The sequence below is a fragment of the Hyposmocoma kahamanoa genome, unplaced genomic scaffold, assembly GCF_003589595.1.
Source record: "Hyposmocoma kahamanoa isolate Upper Pololo Valley unplaced genomic scaffold, ASM358959v1 100021, whole genome shotgun sequence".
Classification (NCBI taxonomy): Eukaryota; Metazoa; Arthropoda; class Insecta; order Lepidoptera; family Cosmopterigidae; genus Hyposmocoma; species Hyposmocoma kahamanoa.
In genome coordinates this window covers 10276057-10302687 of record NW_020653200.1, presented here as the reverse complement: position 1 = coordinate 10302687, position 26631 = coordinate 10276057, and the positions used below count along the sequence as shown (strand labels likewise).

Sequence of the window (26631 nt, the reverse complement as noted above, 5' to 3'; positions counted from 1 at the left end):
CACACACACACACACACACACACACACACACACACACACACACAGAGAGAGAGAGAGAGAGAGAGAGAGAGAGAGAGAGAGAGACAGAGAGAGAGGCACACAATATCATTGTCACTCCCCTTTAATTCCTAAATATAGCTTTGCATTTTTAAAAAGCAGTGGTAACTGCAAAGTGCTCGAGGATCTTCAATACGATTATGATTATAAAGCTAGACGTAACTTCAATTCATGTAATTGGTCGTTATGATTGATCAGGTAACTGGTAAATGAATAAAGTTTTGTAACTCGGTAGTTAAACACTATATTATGATAAGATTCTAATTCCACATCTTTTGCAAACACTCGAATGAAAGCTTTGTTTATACAATATCATACAGCAATATCACATTGTCACTTTCTAAAAATAGGTGTTATTTTAAAAATGTGTGATTTATTTTAAGAAATATCATTTTTGACACCATAAATTGTAAACTTTTGAATTAACATAGCGCATCGGTAATACAACAAACTGTGTACGATAAATGACTTTGAGATCGCCGGTCACCCCCATTTTAGTGGAAGTTTTAACCGTTAGATTTATATGTTGGTCCTAGTTTATCATCCCATATAATATAACAACGACGTGCTATTTCCCAAAATTTACTAAAATCGTTCAAACGCGGCTTAAAATAAATCTAATTCTCCTCTCATCGACAGTCCGACAAAGGAAGGTAGATGGACCAATAATGCAGGCAATATTGGCTCTACCTACATTATATCGTTTGATCTAAATTGAAAAAAAATATGATACATTTGGATACTTACATGTTTCACTGTTCATCAAATCCACGAAAATAAAATTAACTAATCCGGAATTGATCTTCAAACGTTTTTAATTAATAATAACACGATAGTGAAGTCAGTTGTGTGGGTTTTGTTACAATGATCTTATACAAGTGCTGTGAAATAATGGAATCTCGTCAGTAATTAACGAGTCAAGTGACTGAAAACAATGTGTGCTAATCGAAAATATAACTATAGATAGAACTGATAATGTTTGAAGTGTTGGTAATGAAATGAACATTAGCGCTGTGAATTGTAAAAAATGCTCAGCCGGTGGAAAAGCAAAGACAAGTCGGAGAAGACCGGCAAGTCGTCAAGCTCAACCGGCAAGAAAAAACGGAAAGGACGAGATAATGGTAAGTTTAAGACGAATATAGACCTTCTATAATTGTAACTTTAATAATTATAATCGCTTCAATTTTATGTTAATGTATTGATTTAGCCTAATAAATTTACTTTTTCGATTCGTCACAAATTACAGACCGGTAATCACTCAGGAGACATGAGAATGTAAAAGACTCGGTTCACAAGATTTATTCTAAGAGATAATAAAAAAGGAAAAAGAAGGTTCAAGAAGGACCTTAACTATATAATTTTAATAATAGGGGTTAAAGTATGAAATTGCCGATTTGTACTGAAAATCTAAATTGTTTATTTTTTAAATTTTTAACAAATTTATTTAATCACAATAGTTGCCATTATTATCTATACATTGCTGCCATCTAATGGGAAGGTTATTAATGCCTTTGCGATAGAACTCCGACGATCTAGACTGCACAAACTGTGTGAAAGCATTTTGTACTGCCTTCTGGGAAGAAAACTTCTTGTCACGTAGATAATTGTCCAAATCACGAAAAAAATGGTAGTCTGTTGGAGCAAGGTCTGGTGAATACGGAGGATGACGAATGGTTTCTAACTGCAGTTCCTGAAGGGTCAAAATGGTTTCTCGTGCTGTGTGAGGTCTCGCGTTGTCGTGGAGCAATAATGGTGAAGATCGATTCATGAGTCGGGGCTGTTTTACTGCTAGTTTTGTCCACATGGTTCGGAGTTCGGCACAATAGACATCTGCCGTTATTGCTTGACCAGATCGGAGAAAACTATAGTGAATAACACCATGCTGAGACCACCAAACAGTTACCATTACCTTTTTATTGGTAAGTTTTGCTTTAGGACACTGTTGTGGCATTTGACCTGGGGTCAGCCATTGCATTTTTCTTTTCCGGTTATCATAAAGAATCCACTTTTCATCACATGTTACAATTCGATCCAATATTCCTTCATTTCTGTACCGGTTCAACAAGGCAACACAAGTTTCAACACGCGTTTCTTTCTGCAGATCAGTCAAATCATGAGGCACCCATTTTTCGTATTTTTTTATTTTATTGATTTGACGCAAGTGAGTCAATATTGTGGGTAAGGTAACGTTAAACCATGCCGCTAATTCCTGGGTAGTTTGACTAGGATCGGCTTCCACTATCTCTCTTAATTCATCGTTATTCACCTGTGTGGGCGGTCTTCCTCGTGGCTCGTTCTTTAAGTCGAAATTTCCATCACGAAAGCGTTTAAACCAAAATCGCACGGTGCGTTCATTAGTAGACCCCTCTCCAAACGCAGCATTGATATTGCGGGCTGTTTCTGCCGCGTTAGTTCCGCGTCGGAACTCGTATTCAAAAATCACTCGAATTTTCGCAGTATCCATCTTTCTTGTCTAAATTGAATAACAAAAACAATTGAAAGTCGATATTCAAATGTTTCAAATAAAAAAAAAAAAATCACAGAAACCATTTGAAAAAAGTTTCATTCGAAAACCTCAAACTATGAAGATTCTATGAAAATTCAAAGAACCTATTGCAATAAAACGGCAATTTCATACTTTAACCCCTAATAGTAATCGACGTGACGTTTAACAATAATGAATTGAAAATGGTTTGTGATTTATCGGCACGTCCTCTCGTTTCAAGAATGTTTATAACGCAAACAATTTTCTTCACATCTTTGTGTTTCGTCGTTATACAATGCACGTTTACTAGAATTATGGCACGACCTCTCGCTTCGAGAATATTGATGGGAGTGACGACGGAACCAAGCAAAATAAGAATGACAAAGAAAACGAATGAGAGAAAAATTCAAAATTCAAAATTGTATTTGAACGTATTCATGAAACATTTCAACTTTTCTACTTGTCTACTGCTTTAGCAGCATTTTTTGCGACCGTATACCTATATTTCTTATAATTTCATTTTGTATATTTTTTATAATATCATTAAATAAGTTTAATATTCTACATATTTTCTTGAAGACTTAAAAAATCCATTGACACAAAAAACGATTCTACCCCTACTATTGTAAGCAATAACATCATCGAAAACGCGACAGCGCGTCATTATCATGGCGCTTTGAGTAGCATGTCTTACAATTTCTTCAATGCTTGATGACTGACGCCATTGATGTGTTAAATTTCCATCGAAGTAATTCTTCTTATCGTATCGATGGCATGCATTATTGCATGATAATGCTTGCAACCGTGGTTGGCGAAAGAATTTGCCTAGATTGCGCCAGACGTACGGGTAAGGAATGATACGTCATACGGGGAAGCTCCTTTCGCGCACCCTTCGAATCGAAGTAATGGCAAGATTAAGTTGTACAAATTAATCCCGAATTTTTCATTAACGGCCTGGACTCTCAATTTGGGAATCACCAAACTTATCGACGCGAAATCGACTTGGAACGATCATGTTTTACCATAATTGTCGCATTAATCCGATTTGCGCTCTATGTGTCTGTTCGAGCGTCGACCCGCATGTTCAGCTATCGTATCGGATCGGGGATATATGAAATGTGTGGTCTTCGCACATTCGGAGTCGTTCGCACGTCCAGGTGTTGATGCAGCCGATCAATCGTCAATTACGGTTGCGTACGACGTGATCGGAAATTCACAGGATGCACACTCCTGTGTCGAGCTATATCGTACGACCCGATGTGAAACTTTTTCCTCCTATTACAGCGACAAATAGATTTTTTCGAACCCGTTTTGTGGAATTTTTCTTTGTATTTATTTATTCTGTACTCCCACACGGAAGAAAAAAAACAATGGAAGAGCCTTAAGAGGCAGCATGCCAAAAAAGATTTGACATTGGCTCCGCCCAAATTTGTGAAACAAATATATGCCTGAAGTTCGCATGACATGCGACAGGAGATGTTGAATTTTGCGCATTAAAAGTACCAAATTCGTTTTAGCGGAATAACTCTAAAACTAAAGGGATCGGAAAGGGAAAGGGAGGGGAGGGAAAATCCGTAGTGACAATTGTCGATCATGCATAAATATAATTAATTATCTAATTTTTGTCCTAATAACCTGTAGCATTTCCAGGATAAATCGAAAAAATGTGAAAATTAGAGGTCATTTCGTGATTTTTATCTATCGAGGAAACTTTATTGTTTAATGTTTCTGATTAATGTCTATGCTTGAATATATCGTATAGTTACTCACACAATATTTTATTTTTAACTTTAAAGTGGATATACCCCTCTAAAATCAAATCGAATATTAGGAATTTTTCCTCTGCTCCCTCTTAAACTTCGGTTACTATCAGAACCACTGTCACCAAAACTCACACTATCATAATGTGAAACACCATGATAGTGTGAGTGTTGTCGTAGTTTCTAATTTAAAAGATATAACAAATTCTGGACTGTTAATATAATTTAAACTTTACCCGGTTGGTATGTCGTTGAAAGTTCACTACCTATTCTTGCAAGTTATAACATTTTAATTTTATATTGAAATTTCATTCATGGTGCTGCCATCTACTATCATAACTGGAAGACTACGAACGATTAACGCCTATTAACGTTTTTCAAAAAAAAAAGTCGACCACATTGCAGCGATATAATGTTTACACTGGTTTGTTATAACAATAAATCTATTACAAGAAACAGGAAATGGAAAATTTATTAAAATTAAATAAAACAAGACTTAACGATGATACGTACCACGACACCACCATATGGGTTACAGGTATGACTATTATTTTTGCACTCCAGATTTGCAAAATAAGACATTTTTCCACAATTTTTAAGGTTTTGTACGAGAAAATTGACACGACCAAAACGTACAAAGCGAAAATGGTGAACTGAGCTCAAATATGCGGAACTTCGCTTAGTGTTGGCACACGTGTTACACCTACTAAGCACTTCTATTGTGTTTATTCTCCTGTGCTCCTCTATTTGACATAAGCGTAGAATGTTAGCATTTATTTGTTCATACACATATACGAGTATGTACTCGAAAGTTCTGTACTTACGAATAATGCTTATGAATCACAAAAACCTTGCTTTATAAACAATACAGTTACTAAAGTTTCTAAGAAACGCCAATACATCCCACACATTATTTTTAAACTCAAACTTTATTTATTAATATTACTATTTAGTTAATATAATTAAACTATCAGAATTTTCTGGTCGTAAGAACTCTATCTCAGTACCTAATTTTGACTAACCCTTTTTGGATAACAGTAATATCTGAATAAAGCTAAAATGTAGGTTTTTAAAAATATTTTTCAGTTAAAAACCATTTATTTGTTCCAGAAGATGACTGGCATGGCGATGGCTCCAGAAACGACGGTAAGTGACAAAATATTTAAATAACACATACTAAAGACAGAGAAGTACACAAATTAAATATGCACTAGTGAAAAGTTGAGCAGTCACCAGAAAAAAAATTAGCTTTACTGGTTCATAAAAAGATACCTATCCTTCAAAATGATAATTTCTAGAATTTACTAGAAAATGTACTAGAATTTCATAACGTTGCTCGTTGCTTAGTATAGCATACAATAGGCTTATGGACGCAATTGTCTTTCTCTAATTTAAGAAACAAAGCACATAATTCCCTTGAGATTGAAACAAATCATTGTGTAAAAGTTATTGTTATAAAATTATAAATAACAAATACAATACAAATATTCTTTATTGCACACTGGAACAAATACACAATAATACAAAAAAGACAGGTCCAGCCGGCCTTATAGCTAGATAGCAATTTTCTTTCACAACAACAACCTTTGGTTTACAAGAAAACTTTTTAGATGATAATTAATTGAGGGCGCAACGGAACACGTATTTAAACACCTATTACTCTTACACAAATAAAAAATATATAAATATGAACAAACAAACAAACATACTTACATAAACTAAAAGTAGAATAATATGAAACATAATAACAACACATAATATTATTCCTCTTGGCGTGTTGACGTTGACTCTGACATTTATATTTGAGAGAACCAGTGGGTACTGTAATGAAGGGTAACTCGGATTGCGTTACGAGAGGTACTTCTAAAAATATAAACTGGGATAAACTTCAAAGATTTGGTTTATTTCACATTTTTTACATAGTTTATACTTTCAGTCTAGGATGTAATGTGTAATATGTCAAGATCTTCTGTTTTCTTATTTCAATCCTTAACATTCTAAATATAAAACTATAATCACTACCTATATTCAGCCAGCAATTCTACTCATAGAGTAGAGCCTAGTCTACAGTACTTAGCGATTGAGGCGGTTTTATCAGTGGCGTTGTACAGGTCCTCTCATGTGTATACGCAGGGCAGAACAAAAGATGTGCCATTGTCTGAGGAGAGATACCACACAGACAGGCACTCTCCGAGCTATATCCCCACTCGAGTATGCTCTCCTTGCTTCGACCGACTTAGGTCTGCAGCCTGTTTAGAGACAAGTATGCCAAGTAGTTCATGCCCAAGAGGGAGGTACTCCGACAGCAGAATGAGTGATGCCATGGGGTATCTCTCCTTTCAAAGTTTTATTCGGGCCTGGTTAGTTTCCCGGTCCAGTGGGTATACTTCTTCAATGAAGCTATGGCTATATTAATAGAAACAACGTTTAACGCTGGTTCTAAGAGCCGAGATTTTTGTTCCTCATGAGGTCTGAGAGAGAGACGTCGGCCAAGAGACACAAAAAGACTAAAAGGTAGACCACCCGTCCGATGGATTGATCACGTCAAGACCAGACCAAGGATTGTTGGGGAAAAATATTTTTTGCCCTAGAGTCGTGGTGGAAGGATCGACCAGTCTGACTTAACGCGTCCGATCGAAGGCAGGGAATTCCAGTTTCATGCTTCTCACCTTGAAGAAGGTAGAAAATTGGATAGAGTATAAAATACATAAACAGAGCTTTGAAATTAATATGACAATTAAATTTATACAGATAAATGCATAGTTTTGTACAAATAGTACGAGGTTAATGCACTGTTAGTAATTTCATGTTATATTAAACTTGAAACGAATTATACATCGCAAGTTCCGGAGCACAAGGAGATATTGAATTTCACGATATCTTGGTTTAAACCGTCCAATCACATGTTAAATATGCTCTTCAATACTATTGAAGACCATTTATGATTAATATTTCACTAAATGAAGTGAAGCTTTTCAGATTGAAAAAATGTAATAATAGTATTGATATTATTTCATGAAATAAATCTTTCTACCCGTTAAACCATTTTACATTTGTATTTATTTTACTCCATGGTTTATTTACTCTTTCATTGTTAACATTCGAGGTAATGAAACAGACAGTCGAAACGTTTACGTAAATAATGTGATGAACTCTCAACCCTTCCTCCGGGATTTGCACTAACCATTTAATAACTCTTTTCCACTTATGTTAAGAAAATCCAGATATGTCGTTCACAGCCTAAGGTCGTCTTAAATTGCCGAAGCCTCGCGTGTGACGCTGCGATCCAACATGAACTTTAATTTCTACGGGACAGGTTACACTTCTTTAAGCAAAAAGTGAATAGAAGGTCCTGCAGGCGCGGGCATCGAGCTGCGCTGGGCACACTTTGTACAATAGAACATATACATAACATTAGTAGATAACTAAATAAAGTATACATGTCTACCAACAAAAGATCGAAGCTGCGCTGCTAAAGCTGCTAAAGTGTGTACTACATACACGAAATTACTAATATTCGTTTGATTATTGCAAATTCGAAGAATAAAATATTTGTTACAAAATCAATTGAAAAATATATAAAATAAATCTTACAAATTGTTTTTGTGGAAGTGAAGATACTTCATTTTAATTTATTTTAACTTTATACATACAAGTACGTACCTACTGAGAATGTATAAATAATATACCTAAATGTTTACTTTTCTCATTTAATTTATAATTATTCTAATCTTTGTTGAAAATTATGGTTTTGATTAATTTACAGAAAATCCTTTAAAATGTAATTTTATCGTAAGGAATCAGTCTATGCCTATGTCAACAAATTGTTTCTACCAAAAAATCTATTCACTACTAATCGCTTTAAGCTAATTGTTTTTGTATTATGCAGCAAAATCCCCGGATGTGTACGATCGCAAGTAGCAAAATAATGTGTCTGGCAACCACACCAATTACTGAGTCGTAGTATTACTATGAGTACCTGAACAACGAAATTGACTTCTAGCCAGACCAGATAAAATTTAGAAAAACCTGGAACTACCTCATCAAGCGCCTACTTTTTAACCGCTGTACTATCGATGACCAATAATGTACTGAATAGTTCCTAAAAATATTTTACAGGCGTCCTAGACCTAATTTTTGTTTAAATTGTTGCATATAGTAGTGAAGAGTGAGTGTGAAACATTTCCTACTTTTGAAATACGTGTATAGATTCACTCACACATTTGTAAAGAAAAATTATAGTTATCTCTCTCTGATTGATAGTTTACAACTGAGAATGTAGCTGCGTTAGTGTGCGACGATTTATATATAGCATTAAGAGCAGCAGCTACGGGCCCTACATTTCGCCACTATTTACAAGCGGGAGCAGCGAAGAGCTCACGCTTCGCCACTTCAGTTCATCGAACGAAAAGATTTAAATTATTTATTTGCATTTATTTCTGTTTTGAATTTTAAATTAATAATACAATCAAAATGAATAAATTATTTTGTTGTTTGTGCTGCAAAAACGTTAGTAAAAGCGCATAGCGGTGCATAAAAAATGCGGAAACTTGTTTAAAATTTCGTGAAAATTTTTACGCATTTTTTTGCGATTTCTAATTGCAGTGCGCGTGTGATAATTATTTAAAAATTTAGTTTAAATTACAAATTGCCGTTAAAAATCGCGGGACCGTGACCGCAATGCGCGCTTGTGCAAATTACTTTTTATTTATATTCAATTTTTATTTGAATTTTAGTTCGTTGTGTTATTTTGCTTTTTGAGTGAACAGTAAATTATTAAAAATTTAAACTTTTATGTGTAGTGCGAAAACGGAAGCGAACACGTGTACGAGGTCGCTTATGATAATTCTAATAATGCGTTCAATGTGAGACCACCAACGCCAGTTCTTTCTAAAAAATTTAACGTTGGCGATCTAGCAAGCAGTAATAAAACGGGTAAGTTGATTATCAGTGAAACATTAATTTAATTTCTAAATTAAAACGTGTCAATTCGCATGTTGACTTTTAAATTGTATCTAGCCCTTTAAAATTATAGGCTTCCCCACTTTTCTTTGTAGTATTAAATATATATATTTGGCACCATATGGAAAGATGAAAATATATAATTCGTGGAACTGATTGTGATTTTGATGTCCATAATAAACAATGGTGTCAGTTTTACTCCAGACAGTATTTTCACACGTCATTTTACACTGTGTTTTCTAAAGTACAAGCTTTGGAACCTTTCGAGTTTTATCAACTTACGATGATTTTAGTTTAACGTATTCTAATCTAATATATTATTTGACATTATTTACACCTTAACGTTGTAAATATAAAATTAATAAGATCAAAGATATTTGTTAATAACAATTATATTCGCCTATTAATAAAATTATGCTGTAACTAAACGAATGCAGATATTTTCTACATAAAAACATATAGCATAGCTCTTTTAATTTTCCTGTTCTAGAAACATACCTCCCAAGTAGCAAACTATCCCAAAAAGGCATTGTAGTTTTGGTGATTCAAGGCAACGCGTTACTAGGTTTGTAACTAAATAATGTCTATTATAAATTTGGTGTAACATCAATGAAGATAAGGTTAAATAAAAATAGGCACAACTTTACAAGGTTCCTAAAATCGTTAACAAGAATCGTTGTATTTAATATATCATCAGCTTTGTGCAAGAAGTCATTAAAGGCAAAAATCACTAAGTATAGTTAAATGTACGGACGAGCTCCGTTCTATTTTTTCTATAAACTGTAAAATATCCCTTAATTCTAGCTATTCAATATTCGACGTTGTGACCATACAGTTTTCATAGCCTTTGATCATTTTTAGATTTTATGAATTCTTTGAAGTAAATTGCGTCCAATAATAGTTTTTATTAATTAGTTATTACTATTAGTTATTTTATTATGTTATTATTAGTTAGTCTGATATTTATTGTTCCTAAACTCAATAAGGTAACTTAATAATTTTTTCATTATGCGAATGTGAAAAAAATGTTTAGATGCGCATAATTATTTTTAATCAAGATCTACGGTAAAAAAAATCATTACTAAGGTTTCAGATTGAGATTTCTCAACTCGAGAAATGCTGACATATCGGGCCAATTTTTGTGATCTTAACAAGAACACATGGACAAGTAGACTTAAAATAGCACAATATATGACTTAAACTCTAATTTCAACATAATATCTGGTCTTACTTATCAGGAACCCCAATTTACTTAATGGCGTCAAATATAAAGACACTGATATAGTCACATTTTAGCACAAGAGTTTCATAACAGCACATTCTCAGTATTTAGTCATGCGTAGATCCTGTAACTGTCTTAGGCAAGCCAGTGCCTGTAAATAATTTTTAATATATTAAGAAAATATTTTTTTTAATACATAATAATTTCAGGGGACATTGAAAATTTATCGATAACCTACCGGCAAAAAACTGCGCATATATATTTTACCCAACATGCAGTAACACACACGCAATTTACTGATGGTTTAATAGAATTTGGTAATGTAATTTTTATAAAAAAAGATCATGTCAGTCGCAATTTTTGTCATTTTCTTTGTCTTGCCTTCCAGCTTTCGCAAATTTGTCTTCGTTTTATCGTCATTTGCGCAAATGAACTATCGCGCATTCAAGCTTTCGCGAAACTGACCATTCGCGCAAATGAACTATCGCGCATTTAAACTTTCGCGCAACCGTCTTCGCACTACCGTCATTCGCGTTACAATGCCGATGCAGAACTGAATCAATGCTAGAAGTCTTATATTTTGTACCCAAATCGGTTATTAAAGATCAATACAACCATTTCAAGCCTAATGTACAATGCAGTAGATCTTGAAGAAACCGCATAGATGATTTATTTAAGACTATTTTTTGCTAGTTGGGTATCTCACATAACTCAAAATTTTGAGAAATCAAATTACCTTTTTTAATAACTGAATAATTGCTTTAAAAGTTAGGAGATTTTTGCATTCCTTCTTCTGATAGTTCTTCCTAGGGTCGCCTTAAATTGCCTTAGCTAGGCGTCGCGACGATGCCATGCATCAAACCGAGCAATGCACCATAAACATTGTCTCCTACCCGATAAGGTTCTACTTTAAACAAAAATTAAACATAAGATACAGCAAGTCGCGCCCGGCGGCGTCAAGCGTTAGCGTTATAAATTGCACTATAGTATAGAACATATTACTATCTACTAAACAGTATTTCTTCTGCCAAAAGAAGAAGCACGGCGCGCGGCAATCGTCAGCTGCACATATCGCCACGAGCAATATAAAGTGTTACTTAACTTCTCAATAACAAGGTATATTTGTTTCAAAGGCAGACAGCAGCCGAGAGACGTCAGGCTGCGCGAGCTACGAACTTTGGTGGTTGTCTTATAACCAAATATTCAAACCAGAATCAATTTCGAAAAGTTCATCTCCCAAATCGATCCTCCGGAGAATCGAACCCGGGACCAACAGCCACGAAACTCACTCCGGGGCACCTAGAACACCCAGGCGACAACCACTTTACAAAAGTTCATGTAATTTGTGTTTTTATTTATTATATTACATATATATAGTTGATTATGGCGATTGTTATTTTTCTAACAACTCGAAAAGCTCTACAAATCAAAAAAAATTGTCGAGAAATCAGAAACCTTAGTTAATTACACATCTTTAATGCCTTTTAACAAATAAAGTGACGATCATATCCGATTTTGAAGGGAAGGGTTGCTGGTGAAATTACAGGCACATAGGACTAGACAACTTATGTCTCAGAGTGACGGGTGCTGTGGCATTGTCCTTCAGATCTTTGCAATTTAAAGATCTAAATGGCACTGCAATTGTTATGGGCAGGCGTGTAGCTTACCATCAGGAGCACGACTTGTTCGTCCCGTCACTTGAAATTATAAAAAAAAACCATTTCGACTTTTGACACTTGACTTTTCGAGTTATAATGGGACTGTTATTAAACATTTTTTAAATTCAGCTTAACAATTATCATCACACTGGTTTCTGAAAGATAAACAACAACATGGCAATCAGTCTTAAAAGATATTATTATAGTTTTCTATCTCCGCTTGTTACTCATTCGTAAGGCAGATTCCCCTGAGAAGATTGAGTAAGAAACTCTAGGGCTTACTCTTTGTAAACAAAGTTTTGTGTACATTTATCATTTACAATATTTATTTCAGATATGATAAATATTAGGACAACCCACTAGAGCTGAACGGGTCACTCACTACACTATAGTGAAACAAAAATTTTAAGTTTAAGGTAATTTAAAGCTTCTGAGCACTTGAATGACAAAAATCCAAGATATCACTTCTCACCTTGAATCTTTGTCGTCCAAGTTCTCAGACGCTGTATTACGTATTACCTTAGGCGTAATGTTTTTTATCACTATTAGTACTCGTTTTGGCCTTGTAAATCTCATATTTTGAATATCATCCGGAATCTTATCATATAAGCGTATACATTGCCTCATGCCAACCAGTTTATTTGTCCCAAGATTTATTCAGTGTCGCTCCGGAAAATACAAAACATTCTGTATGTATTCTTACAAGGTTGCATTATTTCTAGTAATCGGATTCCCTTTTGTTGCTCTAGCATTTCCTCTCATTATAAAGAACCTCAACAGAATGCATTATGCATAATAGACTATTTATTAGCTCTACCGATAGATTAGTTTTTGTCAGTAGTTTTTGTGTCTTTCTGCGCGTGCTGTTTCTTATAAACCTAAAATGTTTAATTTTACGCATTTTGGGCATATGTTAAATTAAAGCCAGTTTCACTTACGGATAAGGATGGCATTGCAATAATTCAGTTTTAGTGTAATTTATTTTCAAGCTGTATGTGAATTTGTTGGTATTTATGAAGCATATTAACAATGAGACGTCGGCGAATGAGATATAATCGTTAATCTTTTGTATGAAATGAGGATTCTAACGTAATAATTATATCGCTTTAAGTTGATCAGGAATATGATGAATACGGATCAAGTGAAATATGTGGATTGTTTGTATTGTCGTGGACGCCCGTAGTGAAATAATGATTGTGCACAATTCTTAGAATGTAGTATTTGAGTTTTGTTGGTGTTGCATCTTTTGAACGCCATCATCCTCTTATATCAAGTTTTAAACTTTTTCGTTTATATAGTATAGAAATAAACTTTAATAGACATTATTTGTCTCAGAGACTATTGCAAGCATATTGTTTATTGTAGCTTTGTAGGTATCGAAAATAACCAAAATCTATTTGGCTACTTGGGATTTGGTAATTTATGAACATTGAATATCCTTAAATCCATTACAAGTGTAATGTCCCTTCTACTTCTAGCTTAGTGGCCCTCCTAGTCAGGCAAGTCACAATTGCATAGTAATTCGCCCATGCCATAATTTACGTTAATAATTTAGAACCTAATTTTCTTAGCAAATTTAAATGTAGTTTTTATTGTTTGTGTACTTAAAGCGATAGTACTGATACCTAACTACAGTGCGATTCCCCAAGGGGGTGCGTTGCGGAGTTCTACTCCTCGACTCGGCTGAAGCGCCCGATTGAGGATAGTGTTGTTTGCACTAGAAATTATGTCCATTCCTTGTTACAAACCTTATCATAGCTGGTCGCAATAACGGCACTCTAAATTTAGTTTCCTCAAAATACCTTATACGTTTCACACTCAACTTGGAATCAAGAAATAATTTGGAAAAAATTACCTCATAACGATGTAATTTATATGTTTTCTGTTGGGTGAAAATTATCGTGCTATGTAATAGTGTTGAACAAGTGAAGTTGGATCTGAAATCGATGTGTAACTATATTGTCAAATAGAGTTCTTTTTTGTTTTCGCGGTTGCGATTGCTACACGTTGGAAATACAACATTTTTTTGGATCTCAGGGTCGTAGAACTCTATTCAATGCTCAAGTCAGGATTGCACTGGCAACACAAGCCTGGAAATACGACCGTAATGGCAAGGACTTGAGTATGATTTTCAGTGCTCACTGCAATACTCATGTCCTGACTTGAGTATTGAGTAGAGTTCTGGAATACACCCTAAATGGCGCATGTTTCTTCTAACAACCCAATTCGGGCTCTTTACAGTAGTCACGATATACTGAAATGGTAAAGTCATCAATCAATCAAGTTATTTTGTAATATTGTATTAATGTAAACTACCCTATTCTGAACTACAGTTACAAAAAATATATTAATTTAACTACCATATTTTTATACACCAAAGAACATTTAGTGATTGCGCAGGTTTTAAAGCGAGTGTGGTAGACGCGGAGAAATTCATTGCACGATATATGCTTTTTAGAAATAAAATATACTCTCCTATTGTGAAATAAGCTCATAATCCCCTGACGTATTTATTACGGAACACGGGAGAAAGAAAATCATTTAAATATCTCTAATAACAATCGAGCAAAATTGATATATTCATTTATGTGGTCTGTGATATTTCCGTTGAAAAACATATTAAAAAAATTAAATTTTGCGGAAATGTTGTGTTTCGGCCACCATAGTTCACTACCCGCATTTTCTGTTTTTAATCGACTTTAGAAAAGGAGGAGGTTCTCAATCGACTGTATTTTTGTGTGTGTAACAACGCGATTACTCCGGCGCGCGCCAGTACGTCAGTATGCATTTGTGAACTGATTTTGATGATTCTTTTTTGTTGGAAAGACGGTACCTCAGTACTTGTTCCGTTTGAAGAAAATATTCCACCTCTAAGGGTGGCAAACTAGGCGATGAATCCGGTTTCGCTCACTTTCTTTTAACCAATTTCAATAAAACTTAGCAAATAGATGTAATTCCAATAAAAAAGCCGATGACCAAACCTTTGAGGTCGGTTTTTTTAAAGAAAAAAGTTACAATTATTATATAGTCTATAAGAAAAAAATTGAAATACATCAAAACAATTTTGAGTCTCATTGCATCTTCTGAATATTATGTGTTCTTTACTAAATCACATTTCCACCAAACCACGTTTTATCCAAAATTAATTTGGACAAAATGTAAAATAATTATTATTGTTATAAAGATTGCTTCGACCCGACTGGATGTTGAGGCAACAGACGGTGGTTCGTGTGTAATCGGGTTGAAGGAACTTTTCTTTGTTTCTTCGCACCTTGTATCGATAATAATAACAAACTGGTGGAGTATTTTCACAAAAAATAAATGAATATCACGGTGGTAAAAACATCATGATATCCAATAACAAAAAAACTTTAGCGACCACAAATCAAAAATAGTCATATGTTCGTTTGGGTTTTTTCATCAGAGAATAATGGGTCCCATAGAGGTGGTACGAAGAAACCATCTTCCCTGTTTATTTTATTTTAGTTTCAACGACTTCTCGCATCATCCTAGGAAGATAGCGTAGGTACTTATTTTCTAAGGACCTGGGGTTGCTCAACCTTTAGGGGCGCTACGTATTTCCGCCACCGGGCTTCGCGACGCGGCGCTGCAATAAGACGAGCAAATGCCAGATAAAGTTTGTTATTTACAAGATACGATAATTTATATTTCATTAACCAAAAAATTTTCAAAAAATTTTTTTAAATGGTTCGCACTTTATAAAATTCAATATGCCTACTATAGATCATATTCTCTACTGAATAAAGTATAGGTATATTTCTTCAAACAAAAGGGTAAAGTCGCGATGCGCCGCCACGGGCAATACAAATACAAACTTAACTTCTCAACAATAAGGCATATTTTTTGAAAGGCAGTATGCAATACAACACAACGCTATATAGAGTTTCATTTCTACTAAATAAAGTGGATATTTCTTTGAATGCTAAATAAAACCCGAACTAATTTGCAATATAGAATAATAAATATATAATAATTAGAAAGTTAATTTCTCAAATTGATTCTACTGGGAATCGAACCTGGGATCAAGAGCTACGGAAGTCACTCCGCAGTACTACCCAGAACACCTAGGTCAAAACCAATTTTGAAAGTCCATTTCCCAAATTGGTTCTACTCCCGGTATATTCAACCCGGGACCAAGAACTACGGAATTCACTCCGCGGCACTACCTTCTCATGTAGTGCCGACAGTGCGAACCGTTGGGCCACGAAGGTCATCTTATTTGGACTATTATATATTATTTGCATGCAAAATTCCAGCCATTCGTAAAGCAGATTCTGGTGAGAAAAAATATTCACTTTATTTAATAGATATGAAGCCCTATATTGCATTGCTATTTCCTTTTCAAATTTAGTCTACGATATGTACCATTAGTTACATAGGTACAGAAGTATCCCAACTAGCAAAAACTTCTCATACAAACACTTATGAAACCTAAAAATTTGTTCTTATTTTATTACATATTAGTATTACGTGGGGCTTACTGAAAGTTCCTGGAACTGACCCCTTGTAAAGAAAACTAAAAAAAAAACAAATACGAAAATTGAAGAAGAAACTTTCTGTGAGTAGGTTACTTTTTACAATAAGAGACTGTCATTTGTCTTTTCATTGTGGCGTCGTTTTCAAAACTGTGAGTCGCTATTGCAATTATTTCAGGCGTGAATATTTTCGGTCCACAATTTTCTACAAAAAATCTACAAGAGAGTTGTCAGAGACTTCAATTGGCATTTGGTGATGAAGGCCTATCTATTCGTGGTTCAGTGAATTTAGACATGGACGTGATCATCTCCATGACGATGTACGTGAAGGTCGGCCGGCGACTGCGGTTACCAAATTTAATATTGATACCGTACGCCAACTGATTGAAACTGACAAACAAATTATTTGTCAGCAAATTCGATTTGTATTATAAAGTCATTGGAATGAGCCAGGTGCAAAAGATATTACATGTGCATCTGAAGAGACGGATACCGTGTTCGTGCCGTAAAATGACAAAAAAGTTTAATGAAGGACAATCGTTGGCTGTATATAATATCGTGACAGACGACGAAACCTGGCTGTACTGCTTTGAACCGAAAAGAAAAAGCCAGTCCTCAGAATGGGTCTTTCGTGTAGAAGATTTGCCTACGAAACTTAAGAATAGTCAGAGCACTGGTAAGAAAATAGTTGCTTCGTTTTTCGACAAATCAGGACAAGGACAGGGACTGCAAATTGGTATGTGAACACCTGCTTGCCCAGAGTGTAAGAAGAACTTCGCGAAAAGCGTCCTCGAAGCAATATCGTCCTTCACGACGACAACGCGTCTGCATATTCCGCTAAGGAAACGAACTCGTATTTCAAGACTTCAAACGTGGAGCTGATGACCCATCCGCCCAGACACAGTGATACAGTCCACACCTTGCACTATGAGGCTTTCTTTATTTCCGAAAATCTAAGATAAACTTAGAGGTTTACAATTACGACAAGGCAGCGGCGGTGAATGCGTTCCGCGAAGCCATTGATGAACATGAACATGAACATGGAGAGATATACTCTGAAAAACAATAAATCTATTTATTATAAACATAATATCTGGTCTTACTTATCAGGGACCCCAATTTCTTTAGTCAAATATAAAGAGACTGAAATAGTCATATTTAGCACAAGAGTTTCATAACAGCACATTCTCAGTACTTAGGCATGTTTGGATCGTGTAACTGTCTTAGGCAAGCTAGTGCGTGTAAATAATTACTGAAAAAAAATGTTAGAACATAATAATTTCAGGGGGCATTGAAAATTTATCGATAACCTTTATAAATGCATTTTTGAGCCAAAAATAGAACCACATTAGCACGATATAACGCCGATACAGAACTGAATCATTGCCAAAAGTCTTATATTTTATGCCCAAGTTATTAAACCATTTGAAGACTAATGTAAAATGCAGTAGATCTTGAAGAAAACGCATTTATGATTTACGTAAGATTACTTTTTGCTGGTAGGGTTATTAAAGGTGCTCAATTATATAATAAACTACCAAAAGATTAAAACAAACTAAGCCAATGTTCACGTTTAAAAACTTCTATATCACTATATAATCCATAATTTTAATTCATGAAGCAAAAGTAAATAAAAGACTATAAAAACTGAAAACTATTTAATCAAATTATCAAATTTAAAAATATTACTCAAAAATATATTATAGTATACATAACTTTTACTATATACTATATTAAAAAAGTTGAACGAAGTTGCGGGCAGCAGCTAGTAATAAATAAAATTTTAAATAACACGAACCTCTGATAATGAGCCGTTATAAGTACATCGAAAGTTAAATGTTTTTACAAATTAACTGCAAAAGGTCTGATATAGTTCTGACCATATAACTTTAACGTTATGAGGTTAATTTGCTGGTTGGGATGTGACAGTTTTTATGTGTTATAGTTTGTTGTATTACATCAATGAAAATATAAATTTTTCTTACGTATTCTATGCCCAGCTGTGTATGTGTTACCCCTTTTACAATGTCCTCAAAGCTATCGTGAACTTAAATGAAAGCACACGATAGTACCTACTTACTAAAACTTACAGCAAAACGTAGATAAAAAGCAACTACAATTCTGTATTTTTTGATGTCAAAAGTCTTTCTGTCACGTCACGTTTAATGGGCCGTGGCGCCTAAATTTACTCTTAGCTCCTTCGTACAATCTATTAATATCTTCCATTCAGTATTACAATATGTGTCTAGTTTATTTGATTTCACTAAACAAAGCTTTATCTTACTCCGAATTGGGAGCCACTGCGAACGTAGTAGATATAAATACGGATATAGTCTTATACTAATGGAAGAAATCTGCTGGGATTGTAACTCACAAAGTACCTACTCTTTTTAGTTGACATATATTTCTAGTCAATAAGTATTTCTAGTTTTTGATATGGAAACGAAACTAGTATTGGCAAAATTATAGTACAGCGAGCGCCATCACCCATTCATAAATGAAGCGTAATTTCGGTGGCCACTGCTATGTCATAGCAGACCCTTCGAGATAAAATTTGGAGTTCTAGGTGGAAATAACAGCGCCGTGATTACGTTGCCGAATATCGGGCTGGCTTGACGCTTTAGCCGAACGATTACTTGTCGACATTAATTCGCTTTGACTATTGAACTATGTATAAACTGACTGATCACAGAACTGAAATTACTCCAAAATATCCTAGGAATAATAGTATTCCTTCTGAAATAGTATTTTGCCATAACAGTTAGATGCACGCGGTCGCTGCGCGGCGGCCGTGGACTCCACACAACGACCACTCGGTGTGAGAGCGCGATGAATGTGTGCGTGCGCATATGAGTGTGTGTTCAAATGTGCGTGAAATTTAGGGCACAGGTCTAGTACTCAATATTTTTTTGTTGTTAGTAATTCTTCCTACTAGCTTTGTGAAGTCATGTAGACCCTCGGTATAAAATAAAGTGTTTTGAACCACTTATCATCTTCATCGTCCACAGCCCGACTTCACCCACTGCCACTCAATGAACCGAATACTAACACAATGCTAATTAATTTTAATTTACACAACAAGCAATTGTAATGGCGCCCGCCATCCAATTATTTATACTAAATAAAATATAGTACCTACATGATCGTTATCGTGACACATTGTTTTCGAATCAGAATGACATTGTATACTTACTCCATTAATTGTAGCCAATTAATAAGTTTAGTAGCAGTAGATATCTTTGTGAAGGAGTTCATCAGGCACATGGGACTTGTCAACTTATGTCTCAGGGTGACGGGCGCAGTGTCAGTGTCCCTCAGATCTTTGCGATTTAAAGCTCTGAGTGGCACTGCAACTGTTATGGACTGGCGTGTCGTCTCTTGATACATAAAAAAAAACTAATCTCGGCAATGGTTTCTTTTTTAGAAATATTACGTCAGTTGGACAATTCATGCTGTGTGAAGTCACAGAGGGGGTAGCACTGGTGGCGTTTGAATCTGTTTAGTTTTATCAGTCATCTGACGTGGTCCTACCGTTAGCAGAGTGGCCATATGAAAATAAGGAGTGAAGTTGTTGTTCAATATCTTTGCTTATAAACAAATGCGCATTGACAAGAGGGGCTTCCTGTGAGAGGTACTTGGAAACTGAACAACCGGGCGCGGCTGCTCCTTGTGAACTTGCCGCGTGACCTTTAAAATCCATTTCAACCTGATCCATCTCTTTTTCTTTCGTACTAATTACTTACGAACGTTTCTTATGTAATTCCGGACTAAATCAGTGGTAAGGGTGTTTTCCTCAACGTTTCCTTTACGATTATATCCCGACATATTATATTAAAAAAATAGAATATACGTAAGTGTAACTATGGCCTTATTATTATTATTTTAGATATTATTATATTAGATATTACAAAGCAAATATTGGAAATTCAAAAAGTAGTACATTTAATGCAAATGTAAATGTCAATAGCCAAACTGACAACTGAAAACATTGACTTACAATTATATGGACGTCGGGTCCGCGCTAAAAAGTGTCCGCATTTGTAAGGCGCTAAAATCGTATACAGAGCGCCAAACTCCGCTTTAGTCTTCATTTGTTCGACTGACAGCGCGATACTGCGATGACATTACAATTTAAATTTCGAATAGGTTGACTTGGGACATTTTTTTCGTGGTTTTTGTATTAGACCCGTCGTCCATTTATTTGTAAGTCAATGACTGAAAATTGTAAATAACGGCACAAGGGTATAAACGTATATACAGGTGAACGCAGGTACTAAAGATATATAAAATATAAATTTGCGAACCTGCCTATTCGGATTTCATAATTTTATCCAGAGCTATGTAAGATAAGAAAAATTTTATACACAGAAATAAAAAAATAGTAATACAATCACAACTGTAGAAAGAAATTCAATATGTTGAAATTGAAAAAAGGACCAGTAAAATTTCTACTACTGAAAAGTACTGAAAATAGTACAGAAAATAAAATCAAATATATGTATTGTGCAAATCCGACGAGTTTCTAAAGGATACATTTTATCTGAAACGCGAATGTTTCATCAAGTGGGATGCGAGCGAAGGCTTGGAATTTATATTCAACGGCTATATCATTGCGATCTAAATAGTACTAAGGAGGGAGGACTCTCTTAGGTAGTTTCAGCTACCAATTATTGTGCTTATATAAAGTGAATTTGTAGCATCAATTCCTAAGAGGCGTCTTTTTATGAACATAATTTGAGACAGGACTTAGCTTAAATTTGAAAACTTTAACTAAGAATTGTAAAAGTTAAGTGGCTGTGGACTAGGCACATTGCTCGCAGAACAGATGGCCAAAGGGGTGAAATAGTTCTCGAGTGTCGACCACCCCCAAGGTTAACCGATGACCTGTTACAGGTTGCGGGAATCCGATGGATGCAAGCAGCACAAGACTGGTTATTGTTATGGTCCTTAGGGGTGGTCTATGTCCAGCAGTGGACGTCTTTCAGCTAAAGTGATGATAATGACGATGATGATAACTTTAACGTTATCTGTAATCAACTACCTACAAACCAAGTTTATAATAAAAAAACATATAATTTTTTTCGAATCCTTACGTAATTGAGTAGTACTAAAAGCGTAGAAAACTGGGCAGTATGCGTCTTTATTCTTCGGCTTTCTGTCATTTCAAGACATATCTATACTATACTAATGTAATAGTTAAATTAATTACTGCTATTGGTCAGTCAATTAAATTAATAGCTTTAGGGTTTCTTCTTTCATAGTTCCAATGGCAGAAATTGTAATATTATCCCTTTTATAGGGGGATTGTCGGACGGGGAGGCCAGCCGGGGGCCGTCGCGCGGGCGCACCTCCCGCCGCGACGACCCTCGCCGACACACGTTGGCCGGCAATCATCTCTACGTGCATCCGCATCATAGCGTACCCGGACAACACAATACCCTGGACATGGAAGTAAGTTTTTGCATTAATTCACAGGTATCGAGCAATTTTGAGTTGCAGCATGTTTTGCAAGAATTGAATTCCACTGAATAGTATTGTTTATATACATGTACTTAAATAAATGTGATTTAACAAAGGGTTACTTAAGTAGTCTTCGTTTACGGCGTAATTCTTTGCAACGTGATCTAGGTCTTTGTTTGTCGCAGTGTTTGTTATTATGACCTACAATCATCAGATAGAACATAGCCCGACTTTCATCTTTTCCTCTTCATATATTCCTTTGTACCTACTTGCAGAACTACTGACAATGATTCGAACTTTGGAAGCATTAATCTCCATTTGAAGGATAGCTTTATAGTTGATAGCGAATACGCAATGAATACAATACGTTGTATTGTTTTGCACAGCTATATGAAACTCTTGAAACAGCATTTTCCCGGATATTGCATTTCAACACGTGGACCTATGTAGTAGATAAAAAAAACGTATTCCATTAATATATCAAAATGAACCACTAATCAATACGATGGAAATACGAGCTTATTTACTGTTTACTAAAAACGATCATGTCGTGATTTCAGTGAATCTCTCAGAATACGCTTTTATTTCGACACATGACTGAAGTTTAATCAGAGGTTAGTCTGAAGAATATATTACGTATTTGAATTTCGAATTTACGGAAAACTATCTGTAATATTCATCGAGTACATGTAATGTTTAACGTGCGTAAATTTTGAAGCAAATATTAGAATACACCCGCGTTTCACTATAAATCCGAGCAAACTGAAGAATATTCTTAGTTAAGTTAAAAAGAATTTCTAGTGTTCCATCCAACAATTCTATTCGGTAATTAACATGTTAAAATTTATCCTCTTTATCATTTTTAAAGTTACGGACACAGGCTTATGTTTTTTTAGTTGGGGTCTAGAGTTGCTTATTACACAAATTTTTATGAACCATGTTCTTTGTGGTGCTCGGATAGTAATTCGACGAGTCTAAATATAAAATCGCTCGTACGCCCCAATGACTTGTAAATTGAGTTGCTGTTGTGCCACATTTTAATAACAAGCTCGTAACTACTATAAAGCTGAAAAGAATCAGGAAAACCAAACCGTCGGTAATCCTTTATAAAGGAAATTTTCTTACCATTGTTTCTTTTTTATCAACTTTTGTTTGTTAATTTTTTTTCTTATTTGTTTTTGTTTAATCTTCAGCGTTACAGGCGTCAGATGTCTTTGAATCCACCAGAATACGCCACAGTGGTGAAATGCCGTGAGGCAAAGCCGATTCGAACGATAGATCCTCGTATGAGAAAGGTATTAATGGATTTAAGGAACATTATTGCTTATTTGAAACCCGCCAAGCCAACCATTATGTAAATATACTATTTTGAATGAAATCATACATGTTTTTACAAATTGTTAAGTACGCAGAGTAGGAGAAAGGAGGAAGAAAATTTTCAACTTTGTTAATTAATTACTATAATAATATAGGTATGTATATATTATTGATGGCGTGACACGCGATGTTCGAGAGCGATGATGCAAGCAGGCTTAGTGTAGCAAAGCCACTCATAAAATACTGCTGACGTGGCGTACCTTAGCTACCCCGGGTATACGCTAGTTTTTGCGTCGTACCAAAATCTGAGTGTTCTAATCCAATGTGCCCAATGAACCTCAAACACGTTCATCGTTTAGCACTGATTGTAATTGTATAATTGTAACCCAGGAACAGTCCGCGTACAAAGACTGAGCAGATGGTCGATTATGCAGAGTTCACAGAATCGGAATGAGGAAAGCCTTTAACTAAACTGCCAAAAATGCAACCAAACTAGTCTGTTTTCAGTAGGCAGCAAGTCTTTCATTCGAAATAAAATTTCACAGTCACCCATCTCTATCACCTCTGCTGAAACTGGATTGTTCGTTGGTCCATAATGCTGAGGAGAAACAAACTTTGTCTCTTCACTCTCTGCCAAGTATTAGTATCTGGATGACGCTAGGAACGTACCATCTACCTTTCCTCAGGTTGGCTGCAACGAGGTGGCGTTCCATGTGTACATAAGCCAAAAGGGGTACTATGAAAGTTTGCGAATTTATATGAATTTAGACTTGCTAGTGGGCCAGATAAAATACCAACAATTGTCCTGTGTAATTGAGTGCCTGTATCATCGAGTATATAACCAGAAATAGAGACGAAATGTCATTTAATTTGTGAGTGTTTGAAAACTATTCTGCCATATCATTACTGTGACAACTGCGCTCCGATTGGCTAGTCCGAGTTCGAAACAATTGACGGGTATCGTCAATGGGTGTCGTCAACTGTTTCACTTCAAATCGGCCAGTTCACTTGAGCTTTGCTATAATGGACGAAAATTGCAAAATTAAATATTATATATTTAATTACCGATGAAATGTGATTCCGTTTGTTTTGTAATTAGATATTTTGCTGTTTTGCCCACACCACCGAACAGAACAGAATTATATTTATTACAATAAATACAGAATATTTTTTGGAATATACGGATACGTACACACAGGTTAGTCAACTACTAATATATATATTTATATATTTCAGTGCAAACGAGAGTTGATATTTATAAGAGCTGTATCGCTAATGTGTTACCAGAAATATATGGCCCTTACTTCGTCTCTATTTCTGGTTATATACTCGATGGCCTGCATTGTTTCCCATTCTCACACGCTTGTATCGCTTCTTATTTAAGACTGACGTAGTTCCTAGGTTATTGAAGCTAGCATAAGTGCAACGTGTGCCTAAAAAAGGAAGCTGAGTCAAACCTACCAACTGTAAACCTATCTTAGTTATTGCCGTACTTGCAAGAATATGGAATGTGCATTTAACAATCGTCTCCTCGCTTACCTTGGAAACAACGATTACTTCAGTGACATCAGTACAGATTCCGATAAATGCGATCTAAGGGGGATCTTTTTGTGTATTATTATTATGTACTTGTCTAATGAGGCTATCGAAAAGCAAAGTGAAACCAGAGCGGTAACCTTGAATATCTGTAAAATCGTCTAAAAGTCTGGCACGCAATCTTTTTCCTGATACTTCCCAGTAATCTTTGCAAATAGAAACAAATCTGCATATTACCATTTTGTACTAAAACTCTTTTGGGTTTGCGATGAAACTGAGGTCGTAGGTAAACATGGTGTATTTAATTTGTTAGAAATATGCGATAATGTTCCAGTTAATTACGCATGATCGATGTTTTTTCTACTTATTTAAAATGAACTTTGAAATCTTTAATTGTGTAAATATATCGAGTTCTTAGGTTTTCGCGATTGTTACACACAGGAAATGAAACTATTTTTCCTAATTTTAATCGTGTATATTTGTTTTTCCAAACAAACCGACGTTTCGGACCCTTTACAGGTCCCATGGTCACGATTGACTGTTGCATGCCACAAAAAAACAAATATACGTATATAATATAAATTAATATATTTAAATCCAGAAAAATAGTTTAATTTCCTGTAAGTAAATATTTTAACAATGACTAAAATATTAACAATCATTAAAGCTTTTCTCATGCTTATCCACACTTTTAAGTCTTTTAACATTTTACTAATACATATTTAACTATTTTTAATACATCATCAAAAACCCTAACACAATGTGCAAAAATTCATTTAACTGCCTCCGTGGTTGAACGGTTACCATGCCGGATCGCCACGCAAAGGTCCCAGATTCCTTCCCAGGCCGGGAAAAATATGTATATGGCCTACATTTATTTCTCTTGTGAGTTCGGGTGTAATTTGTGGTTGTCTATGTGTGTGTCCATGGCACCCGCGACACAGGGTTTCCCTAGCGCGGGGCTATGTTCGGGGCTAAGTTGAGTGTTTGCGTTGTTATCATGTTATTATTATTATTATTATCTATTTTAGACTCTCGCCTCTCCCAAGGTCTAAAAGATTAATTTTGAGTTTTTAAATGGGAGAGGCTGTATTTCCCGGCAATGGCACAGTCGGCCGAGATCAGAGGCTCAGGTTCAAGAACCGGCGAACAATACGTGTCGTATCGAGCAGGACCGCCTTCTGCATCGATCGATTATTATTATTATTATTTTTATTTTTATACAAAATTGTCTTACGGTTACGCTCGTCTCACATCAGGGATTGTCCAACTTCCTCGAACAGTAATCATAATGGGAGTCTATGGACTACGAATGTCAATTTTAAAGTATTGTATATACTAACAGAACAGTCATCAAATAACATTGACGAAATTATTCTAAAATTGGTGTAATATAGGTTTTATACTAGTTATAGCAATTTTCTTTTTCTTTTTCAATCCCAAGCAACAATTTTGCTGTACATTGAAATGGTAACATAAGAAATAATATTGGGCGTATTAAATATCAGGGGTTAAAGTATGAAATTGCCGTTTTATTGCAATAGGTTCTTTGAATTTTCATAGAATCTTCATGGTTTGAGGTTTTCGAATGAAACTTTTTTCAAATGGTTTCTGTGATTTTTTTTTTTTAAATTTGAAACATTTGAATATCGACTTTCAATTGTTTTTGTTATTCAAT

General features: G+C 35.1%; 1 protein-coding gene across 9 annotated transcripts in view; it reads left to right on the top strand.

Moving 5' to 3' along the window:
• The window catches only part of LOC113227908 (coiled-coil domain-containing protein AGAP005037), a 169260-nt gene that overhangs the window by 54403 nt on the left and 88226 nt on the right, over positions 1-26631 (top strand). For 6 of the 9 annotated variants that reach the window (XM_026461037.1, XM_026461177.1, XM_026461409.1 and 3 more), the window contains exons 2-4: positions 5413-5448; positions 21940-22091; positions 23294-23395. In XM_026461037.1, the coding sequence (XP_026316822.1) occupies positions 5413-5448; positions 21940-22091; positions 23294-23395 (290 nt within the window). The remainder of the gene's footprint in view (positions 1-5412; positions 5449-21939; positions 22092-23293; positions 23396-26631) is intronic. The other 3 variants (XM_026461104.1, XM_026461325.1, XM_026461491.1) reach the window with 3 other exon arrangements.